Source organism: Micropterus dolomieu, linkage group LG12 (genome assembly GCF_021292245.1).
Source record: "Micropterus dolomieu isolate WLL.071019.BEF.003 ecotype Adirondacks linkage group LG12, ASM2129224v1, whole genome shotgun sequence".
Taxonomy (NCBI): Eukaryota; Metazoa; Chordata; class Actinopteri; order Centrarchiformes; family Centrarchidae; genus Micropterus; species Micropterus dolomieu.
Window position 1 is genome coordinate 27,514,115 of NC_060161.1, and position 11,118 is coordinate 27,525,232.

The window sequence follows — 11,118 nt, forward strand, 5'->3', positions numbered from 1 at the left end:
GAGGAATGAACCAATGCTGGTAACAGTGAAGAGATGGGTAGTGAAAGACAACAGCCACGATGGAACAAAATAATATATTTTTTAATCTTTTACTCTAAATCAAGCTATAAACAACTCTACTTAAACATACATTTAATCTCGCAAATATAGAACACAGAGTCGAAAACTTCTAAAATTACAACAAAATTAAACAGAGGTCTGGTTAGTCATGGACAGGGTTGCTGAATCTTTTCCCTCACCTGGTGATCCGCTCAGTCCCTGGTTGCCAGGAGCTCCAGGCCGACCGGGAATGCTAGGCCGATCAGCTGGAGGTCCAGGAGGGCCGGTAACACCAGGATTACCGTTGACTCCGCTCTCTCCCTTCAGTCCAGGAACACCGAAACGTCCATCAACACCTGACAGAGGAAGAAAATTGTTCAGGTATAAGTGTTTCTGTTTTTACTTATACTACTACTACTACAGTTCTTCTGTTACCACTACCGCAACGATCATTTTAGAGGATGTAGCTTGAGAGAGTTTCTTCTGTTATTAAGCCTACTCTCATTGATATAAATGGGGTGGAATAAATAATAGAAACACCTGATTTAAGGGTATAACACTGTGCGTCTCCCTGTCTCAGACCCACCAGGTAATCCAGGTCCTCCTGGTGTCCCGGGCTGGCCCTTGTCTCCCGGTGCCCCTGGTAAACCGTCCTGTCCTGGTCTTCCAGGTGTGGCTCCCAGTACCTCTCCAGGCTGGCCCTTGGCTCCAGGACGCCCTGGAACACCATCCTTCCCCCTGACTCCGTCAAAGCTCTGTCCTGGAACACCTGGAAGTCCGGGGTCTCCTCTGGGTCCAGGGAAACCTGCATGGAGGAGGGGTGGAGGAAACGGTAGAGATGATTAAGGAAGTCAAAGGCACTTTATTTGTGTATGTCCTGACAGTGAGGAACTGAAACTCTGTCAGTTAAAGAGCAATTAATGTCCAGCTACGGATCAGTGAGAGGGAGAGGTTGGCCGTCAGAGCTTTTTGCTCCACCACAATTTGTGAATTTGTTAATAGAACTCTACCGTGGATTACAAATACAGAGGCAGGCCACCATGCAGGTTTACCTTGTGGTCCAGGCTGGCCTCCAAAACCGGGGTCTCCTCTCTCTCCTTTGGCTCCGTCAAACCCTGCACGCCCAGGGATTCCTGGGAAACCTGGCTGACCTTTAGGACCTGACAGGTGCAGACAGTTATGACTTACATTACGAGTATCATTCATTTTGTTAAAACTGCATTTTTATGACACTTTAAGGTAGTAATAAGTAGTTTTTCTTTATATAGATTAATGTCTAATTTCTGCTGCTATATGGTAGTAACTGGGTGAAATTAGTTCACAAAAGCTTTTATATTTGCTGGTCTAAAAATCCCTCTGGTGCACAGGAAGTGGTGAGTTTTATGTGTCCAGTTGTTCATAGAAGACGGGGAATAGCCTGAAATTATCTATAGAAAATCACATTTTAACAATAGAATGCAATAAACAAAAAGTTTCATGTTATTTTACAGTTACAATATGTTTCCAGTTGCATACACTGAACATTTTAAGAGTCATCGTATCATTTTAATAACCATTTTTAGCAATATATCAAGCTAAATTGTAAAGCAGACCTGGAGACCTTGCATTTTGAGTCTTGAAGAAGTAGAAATTAAAGAAATAAAAAAAAAAAAAGCTGAATAATGCAAAATTCTATTTTAACAGAAACACATTTGAAGCGCAGTGAATATCTTTTAAAATAAGATGAGACAACAACAAGAATCAATTAGTGCATCACACATAAGAAGCAGTGTAAAACGTACCTGGTTGTCCAGGTAAACCAGATAACCCGGGGTCTCCGTCCTCACGGACGATGCACGGTAGCAGTTGGCCTGGTAGCAGTCACATACATGTTAGCAATCATAGTTTTACTAACACTTAGACACACGGTGGCTGCATATTCCTTCTATATAAGATGACTAGATAACAACACACTTCTCTTGCTAAGTCCTTCCAGACCTGGACCAAAAACATTTGTTTGGTTCCATTTATCTAACAGCACAGGACATTAACTTAAAGACTTTTATTTTTGTAACTAAATAATCTCATGTAACATTTCAATTGTCCAGTTAGGATAGAGTGTCACAGAGATTGAGCATGATACATGGTGTTGTATGTGATTGGAGAACAGCAGAAGTTGGCCCAGGTCTGGATCACACATGCAGTACATATACACAAAAACAGAGTAATGCTATATCTAAACTAGTGCTTCATTATGCTAAGCTATTGAGGACCAGCAAAAGCAAGTACATGCTCAATAATATTGACAATACTTTGCACAATATTTCTTTAAATCACATCATCATTTATTTTACCAATTAGCCAGTAAAGTCTTGTGATTGTCTTTCGCAACGTTGATTGTCTGTCGCCTCCATTCATGCCAATACTGCTTTCAAGTAAAAGACGTTCATCTCAGTTTAATCATGAGAATTATCGTGTGTTGTAGGTTGAATGTCGTTAGTAGCAAATTCATCATACGAAGGTCAGTTCAAATCAGAAGATGATGACCAAAATAATTAGAAAAGCGAAAAGATGTAAATTCAGTTTTGCGTTTGGGGATCAGTTCTATTATTTCCACTGGATCCCTACCGCCCCAACCCTCACTGATTAAAAGCGCTTAGCAGAGGCAGGGCTTGAAAACATGCGGCAGGTTGCAGCAGCTTTGACTGGAGGAAGAGGAGAGTATGGCGAGCTGCGCCTGTCCAGTAACTGGGCAGCTACCTGAAACTCGACCGCCAATCATCGACCGACTCTGCCCGAGTGGAATCCCTGAGACGCAGGGAGCGAGAGGCTTCCATCGGCTCCGTCATGAACAAATGATTGACGGTGAGCCAACTGTTCAAAATGCAAGACTACATTTCCCAGATTTACTTTCTTTCTGGGAACACATAATAAAAAACTATGTGGAAAAGATGATTAACTGAATAAAGTAGCACAGATTATTTCCCTCTAATGATGTCTATAACGTTGTTTCCGGTCCGGTCAGCATCCGAATACAAATACATCTTGCCACTAGTTGGTATTTAATTGGCTTGTAATGTCCTGCTTCTGTAAGCAGTCCGCTTTGCTCGAGGGATCTAGTTTCTGAATCCACCAGTGGCTGGGCTGCCTCAAACTAAAGCTACAGATTCTGTGCCGGCTCGTTACTCTGGCTGGTGGATGAAAAAGTTAGTTACCCACCGGTTCCCTCTCCAGCGTCATTAACCCCTCCACAGCTGTTTTCACCTGGACAGATACACATGCACAAGGACGTTCAGAGAGACGGATGGAGAGTAGAGAGAGAGAGAGGTAGAAGATGGCAGCATAAAAAGCCAGTTAGGGTCATTTGCATGCACCAATAAAGCAATTAAATCTTTGTTTCATCATACAGATACCAGCAAATCAGCAATCAGTTCCATTCTATTAATTCAAGGCTCATTCTGTTAAATGCTTGCTTCAATGTAAAAAAAAAGGTTATTGCACTCAATGAGGAGAGAGAGAGAGAGAGAGAGTGACTGGCTAAGAGCTTGTGAAAGTCTAACAAATCACTGTCCAATTGCAGCTAGTCTATTAAACTGACTCGTCTCTCCTCATTTTCTCTCAGCTCATGTGAGTGACAATAACCTTCATATTAAGAGCAAAATGAATCAGTTGTTTAGAATTAGCATCGTGGTGTGAGAGCACACATTCATACTGAAGACGAGCGGCCAGCTGCTGCTGCTGCGGAAGAGGACTTTGTGTCATTTAGTCTCAGAGAAGAAGAACAGAATAATGGCACTGGCCACTGGTGTCATTTAGTTAGCCTACATATGTTCTACTCAAGATTTAGTTTACATTGAACTCAATCCTTTTGCGTTTTTGATTAATTGATTATTTTTTGTGGGTGTTAACAAACAAGTTGACATCTGATAAAGATGCCTAAAAACAAATAATGTAAATAGATTTTTGAATCCCAATTTTGACTGACAAAATAAAATCTCACTTCCTCTGAGACTAAAGAAGCACATTAAAATCTTATCATTGTGCGTCACTCATTCAACTAACAAAGCAGTTTATCAATTATAGATTATTGGCTGCAGAAGAAGTGTATAAGCACATTAATGGAGACCATTAATCACATGGTTAACAGTATGCTGCTGCAGCCGAGGCATGAAGGGCGGGAAAAATCCCAGAGAGCCACGTTGTCCCTTCAGGTCCGGGAGAGTTTTGGCTGCTCAGCAGGGCGGACGAGCCAGGAGCTGTTTGTCCCCTACAAATGTCCTCTAGTGGTTTAAAGGTGTTAGGTGAGCTTGATATGATAAGAGGAAGGACAGTGATTGGATGGGGTGGATGTATGACGATCAGGATTTTACCCTGTGGGGAGAATATGGCATGACGTCCACGCACGCACGCACTTCCCTGTATTCAACACACACGCCACTGAACACACTTACCTTTCGGTCCGGGTAAACCTGGTTGCCCCGGCAGCCCAGGTATCCCGGGATCTCCAGGTTCTCCGCGAAAACCAGGCGTTCCGACGTAGCCAACTCCTGGCTCGCCAGGGCCACCGGAACGACCCTTAGGCCCTGGGAACCCTGGGAAACCTTTCTCTCCAACTGTGCCGAAACCAGCGTCTCCCTGGAGAGGAGAGGAGAGGAGATGAGAGGAAAAGAAAAGAAATGAAAGGAAGAGAAAGGTAAAGAGGAGAAAGGTAAGGAAAGGAAGGGAAATGAAAAGAAAGGAAAGGAAAAGACTTTAAAGTACTTTCTAAAACCTGCATGAAAACCTTTAGATTAGTCTGAATACTGTGTCCAAGTACTCACTGGGGGTCCAGGGATCCCGGGAAAGCCAGGCAGTCCGTCTCTCCCATTTTTTCCAGTTTCACCTGTAGGTCCTCTGGGTCCAGGAGCTCCAAGTTCCCCTTTAACCCCCAGACCAAGGGTGGGGTAGTAAGACGTCCCCTTCTCTCCCTTACGACCAAAGAAACCCCTGTCACCAGCACGACCCTGTAGGAGCACAGAAATGACAGTCGTTTGTGAAACTTGTATTTCTTGAGAAAACAGCGTGTCAACACTATTCAGCAAAACCACTCCATCCAAGCAGTGGAGTCGAAATTCTACTCACAGGAGGTCCCTGAACACCACCAAAGCCGGGTGAACCGGGGTCACCGGGTTCTCCCTTTCGCCCAGGGAAGCCGGGGCTGCCGTTGGATCCTGGAGGTCCAGGTAACCCAGGCAAGTTTGGGGAGCCTCCTCCTAGGCAGTTACAGTCGCCAAGATCACCTGGAGGGTGGAGGAAACGGGGCAACATGGAGGAGGATAGTTGAATGAAGTTATATAACTAAAGTTTGGGAACAGGATCACGCCTCTCTTTTTCTCACTAATCCAGCCACCTGCACCTCATTCAGTTCCCCCACCCGTGCCTCTCTAATCCAGTCACCTGCACATACGAGTATATAAGCTCGTCAAAACCCCTTTCGCTCCCATTTGTCTCAGATCTCACAGCCCTCCCCCAAAAACCCTATATCTCCTCCTCTCTCAACAGGCAGTACAGTGGCCTCACGGCAAGAACACCCCAGGTTTGAACTTTGGTCGTCCCGGGTCTTTCTGTGTGGAATTCGCATTTTCTCCCTGATTTTTTTTGGGGTTTCCGCCGGGCACTCTGGTTTCCTCACACCATTAAAATCAAGCATGCTAGAGTTAATAATTCTACCAAGTAACTGTTCTTTTTCCGCCACAGGAACCACAGGGGGATGATGCGCAAGCCGCTTATCGAGACGAGCCCCCACCCTGAGTCTCAAACTCTAAGACATGGATTTTGTCTGAGAACCCTGATATTTGATTTGATTTCACTCAGCGTGTGTTTGTGCGTGTACCTCTGAAACCTTTGTATCCTCTACTACCCGGCACTCCTCTGGGGCCAGGGGTCCCAGGCTCTCCACGGTAACTAACGGGGACATCTGGGGAAGAACCTGCAAGCACACGCACATAAAGTTAGACCACTTAGAGGTCAAAATGGTAAATTAGCGACAAAGTAGCCAAAAACAATATATGTTTAGATTTCCCACTGTTTGAACATAAGCTGAATTGCACTGGCTGATGTAAGATGTAAAAACAATGTGTATCTGTAAAGTTCCTGTCCTGGAGGAACTTGTGTTTGTACAACACGCCCTCACAGCTAAATGAGAAATCATTTAAACCAGCGCAGTGCAAGTGCAGCTTGCTGTCACAGTGTGAAGTCAGGATTAGTCTCTTTGCTCAGCATGTAATATGAAAGAGCTCAGCTGCTGTTGCAAGACGACAGGTGCTTATTTTTTTAATAAAAAGCATTAACTCGTTTATATTGTATTAAAATATAAAACAGAATTGTCCAATACAATACAGTGATTTTACATCGATTATATGTAATGTTATAATGTACTACTTGCCACAAGCAGCATGCATAGGCTGTTGCAATTTGGCACCTACACAAACACAGGAAACAAACCGCTGACAATACACATTGATCTTTTTGTTTATTTTATCAAATGCATCATCTGTGAATTGATGTCCGTTCTACACCTATAAGGTGAAGAGAATCTTAGCTCAAAGCTCAACCTGCAGGTGAAACTCAAAAATTTCAACGACGTGGAAAAGTTCTTTTCCTTCCTTTCTTTTCACATAAAGTTAAATATTTCTTTTCTTGTTTAAATCTAGATGATTACAGCTTACAGCTCATGGAAATCAAAAATCCAGTATCTCAAAATGTATGAGAATTTTATAATAAAGAATTTATATTACGGAAATGTCGACCTGGGAAGAGCTCTAATCAGCTCACCTGCAAAGGTTTACTATATTCTACTGTTAGATTCATAACTTTTTAAGTGCAAACGTATCTCACGGTCTTCATTTACCTAACAGAGCTGGCTCAGGTGCTTTTACCTTAATTACGCATGATAACAAGCTGTCATTACTAGCAGGGAGATAATAACCCTCGTCTTGGTTCAATGATTTCAAATCATTAGTGAGTAAATCTTTGAGCTGAGACTCTCGTCGCCAAACACACGTTTCCCATGTATTAAATGATTTAGTTTCAGTCAAGTAATTATAGGAAAATGTGAGGCTGCTCACAAAGTAAAACACCTTAAACTGATGCTCCCAACAAACAGAAAGAAAAACAAGTGTTATGATTTCTTATTATTTTCTTTCAGTTTGTGTCTCCATTTTTTCCTTCGTTTAATGTGTTTGTGCCGACAAAATAAAACAAATAAAAATAAATCCCTGATTGCAAACAGCACTGCTGCCATGCATTACGTCCATGTAAAATCTGTGAATCAGGCGAGACCTTGTGGCCAAAGATGAGAAAAGCAGCTTGGATTATAGCGAGACACTCCCATCCAAGTCTGAAGCCCTCAATAGCCTCCGCTCTCCTCAGCTATACTTACCACCACACCCTGCACAGAGTACAGCGTTAATAATAAAAGCATTTTGGCAGTCAGATGCTGCCTGCTGAAAGTTGTGTTTGTTGTTTTGAATTTTGTTTTTGGCAGGCTGAATATTGCCATGGCGATCATAGCAATATGGCCGCCCTGTTGGGTACCTGCCTTTGGGCCTGGGGGACACATCAGGATAGATGATGCAGGGACCAACGGCAATGCCTTGGAGAACAGTTAAATCAGTCAGCCATCATGTTTTAAAGTCTGTTACTATCTCGTCTTGTGCTTTTAGAGATGTACTAGCTTTTATGGCTGGTAAAAAAAAATAAAAAATTCTATGCAGCTCTGTGTCAGGATGATAAAGATGCTGTATTTTCAGCTAGAAGTTTCTAATGTCTGTATCATTTTATTCTTAAAAATAACAACAAATCTAATCATTTTAGCTCCTTTCATTTCAGGGATCCAGCTGTTTTGTCAGCAAATAAAAAGCAGAGTACATAAGTAACAGTTAAGATTAAAAAAAAAAGACAAGTTGTTGTATTAATCATTACTACTTTTCTGAGCTGCAGTGACCTTTTCCACCTTCATGGATTTATAACTTTTCATCTCTCAAAAAAGCCACGTCGACCCTCATCCTGACCACCTGTGGAGGAAGAACCAAAGAGCTTTGGTTAGTCGATTATGTGTGAACATACTAGAAGGGCCCTGAGGTCCAGGAGGGCCGGGGGGTCCGGGAGGTCCAGGGGAGCCGGGGGATCCTTCGGAGCCGTAGCCTTGTATGCCAGCGTTACCTTTCTCTCCCTTTTGGCCAGAGTTCCCGGGGAAACCTGGCGGTCCGTTACGACCTGCACATACGGCAGGAGGACAGAGATGATATTTGTGGTTCCTGAAACACGTACACACTGATCTATTCCTTTTTACGCCTCTATACTGTTCGTGTGCGTGTGTTTATGTTATCCGTACCAAACTCAACAATTCCTGGTTGTCCTGGTGATCCTGGGTATCCTGAAGCTCCAGGGTCACCGGGGGCACCGGGCAGGCCATCGAGACCTGGGTCACCTGGTGCTCCTGCAGCCAATCACAGAAGAAAAGTCAACACAGGAAACTCGTACGTATTAAACTCGCAGTCGACCTATGATTGATCCACTGAATCATTAGTTTGGATTTCTTTCTGTTTGTGTTACCTTGAACAGAAGTGCCCCCATTACTAGTGTAAGCAGGAGGTCCTGGTAGTCCCTGTTCTCCCTGGTCGCCCTGTTAGACACACACAACAAGTTCAGGATCACATGAGCAGAAAAAGAAAAGTTGGGAAACTAAAGTTATCTACGCTTGTTGTCTTTCTGGTGTGACGAACTTATGCCAAGCTGAAGGAACCCACATTAATTTAACTGCTGAATCATTTCTCTAATCAACCTTAAAGGGACACATGTTTGAGAGACATGCATATTTGTTTCCTTACTGAGAGTGAAATGGAAAGATATTTATTTAAGATAGCTTAAAGTCAGCTTAGCGTTAGTTTAAAGTTAACCAGGCTTGGTAAAATTCATTTAAAACCTTCTGGCGACATCTGCTGGTGAAACAAGGCTATTGCAATATAAACTGTGTCCCAAATCCATACTACATTCACTGTTAATACAGGGAACTTTGAAAGTATGTAGTTGAGTGTGTTCACACTGGAAAAGTGACAAAATACTGAAAACAGTCATTATGAAGACTTTGTACACTATTGTCCCACAATGCAATGCAGAAAGTTAAATACAGCAGCTTCCCACAGCTGAAAAACTTTAAATAATATATAGTGGTTAAAAAGCTCCACATCCATGAAACACATCAGAAGTTTTAGAAAAACTGTTTTCAGTGGCAGTGCAATCAGGATTTTTGCTAAGTAAGGAATTTGCCTTGTTATTTTTAGTGAATAACAATAAACATAACAAAAAAAAAAACAAGCAATACAAATGTCAAGAGTCATAAATGTAAAAAAGAACAAATAGTACAATAAAACACATGAAAGATATCAAAAACATGTCGAATATATTTTTTTTTAATGAAAAGAGCTGTACAGCAAAACGAAATGGATGGAACATGCAATTTTTCACAGTATAAAGTATAAAGAATATCTACAATGGGCAGAATAATAATCCAGAAATCATCACGTATCATTTCCAGTGAATATAAATCAGTATAGTATTTTGCTTTCTTGTATACTGCAAACACTGTAAATTATTAGTATATTAAAAACTGTAGTATGGAATTGGGACACAGCAAAACACTTTTAAGGAAAGCTAAACAACCTGACTTGAACTCTGTGTAAACCTCTGTCAGCAGAAAGTGTAAACACACACACACGCACACACACACACACACACACACACACACACACACACACTCATTTTTACCTTTGGTCCTATGTATCCTGGCTGCCCGGGGAAACCTGAGTTACCAGGGGATCCCTGTGTCAGAAGAAAAATCTTTTATGAATATACTTTACAGACAACAGGGGTTAACAAAACACACCACTACACTGCACTACAGATCAGAAAAACTTTTTGCATCATGGCTTACTTCTTACTTTACTATCACTTCTGCAGAATTTATGATAAATATTTGAAAAATTCCAATAAAATGATTTTACTGTCATAAGTAAGCCTAGTACTAGATGTAACAATAATAGTTGTAATGTTATTGCATTAATAATTTCTAACACTTTTAATACACACATACATACATTAAGTACATTTTACTGATAATCTGTCAATAAGTAAAAACACTGATTGCAGGACTTGTAAAAGAGTATTATTTTTTTCACATTGTGGTATTACTCCTGGTCTCTAACTATTTATTGTGGAACTGCAGGCAAGTAGTGTATGTATTATTACAATGGTAACCTGCAGTTTAAACTGTCTTGTGCAATAATAAAACAGTTGTCCAGAACTAAGTTTGAAGTGTCCTGTTATAGCATCTGAACTGCCACCTGTAAGCCAATCAGAAATTAGTATTTTCTGCGGCTTTGTTACTGTGTTGTGTCTGGCTCACAATATTGACTTTTCAAGTGGCTGGGAAACATTTTATATTATTATTAGATTTTGTTTATTATTAGAGTATTACAAAAGCCTACCTGTTGTCCTGGAGCACCAGGAGGCCCGTTAAAACCAGGAGGACCCTGTTTGGTGGAATAAAAGAAGACATCCACCACAGAGGAAGAGGAAAAAGGAAAAGTTAGAGACACATATCACCACAGAGGAAGAGAGGAAACTTACAAGAGATAGAAAGCATCCAGTATGCTGAGGTTAGGGGAGGATTCATACAGCAAAAGTATGAAAAAAAACTTCTTCTCCAATGTATGAAATTTGAAAATACAGTTAGCTCTTACTCTTCCCCCGGGGTATCCAGGAATGCCTTTCTCGCCAAGTTCACCTCGATAACCAAAAGGTCCCTGGAAATGAGTTAAAGGATAGTTAAGTATTTCATTGATCTCCCTGCTGTGTCAATAACAACAGCCGATTGTCTCAAGTAAAGTCACTTCACATGTTTGGTATGGTTCTGCCACTTAACACATCGCCACCATTTCTCATTGCTTGTACAGAAATCACATTGAAAACATTTATTTTTCAAGAAAATGTAAACTGCTTACAGGTAGTCCGGGATTGCCAGGGAATCCTCTGAATCCCTTTGGACCAGGTTCACCCTTT

At 41.6% G+C, this 11,118-nt stretch overlaps 1 protein-coding gene across 1 annotated transcript in view; it reads right to left on the minus strand.

Moving 5' to 3' along the window:
- The window catches only part of col4a6 (collagen, type IV, alpha 6), a 145,542-nt gene that overhangs the window by 20,582 nt on the left and 113,842 nt on the right, over positions 1–11,118 (minus strand). The window contains exons 17-29 of the mRNA XM_046064304.1: positions 9,826–9,879; positions 8,614–8,683; positions 8,393–8,497; positions 8,125–8,274; positions 5,891–5,986; positions 5,140–5,297; positions 4,839–5,021; positions 4,470–4,653; positions 3,238–3,282; positions 1,821–1,889; positions 1,092–1,199; positions 626–844; positions 240–395 (exon numbers count right to left, since the gene is read on the minus strand). Coding sequence (XP_045920260.1) covers positions 240–395; positions 626–844; positions 1,092–1,199; positions 1,821–1,889; positions 3,238–3,282; positions 4,470–4,653; positions 4,839–5,021; positions 5,140–5,297; positions 5,891–5,986; positions 8,125–8,274; positions 8,393–8,497; positions 8,614–8,683; positions 9,826–9,879 — 1,597 coding nt within the window. The remainder of the gene's footprint in view (positions 1–239; positions 396–625; positions 845–1,091; positions 1,200–1,820; positions 1,890–3,237; positions 3,283–4,469; positions 4,654–4,838; positions 5,022–5,139; positions 5,298–5,890; positions 5,987–8,124; positions 8,275–8,392; positions 8,498–8,613; positions 8,684–9,825; positions 9,880–11,118) is intronic.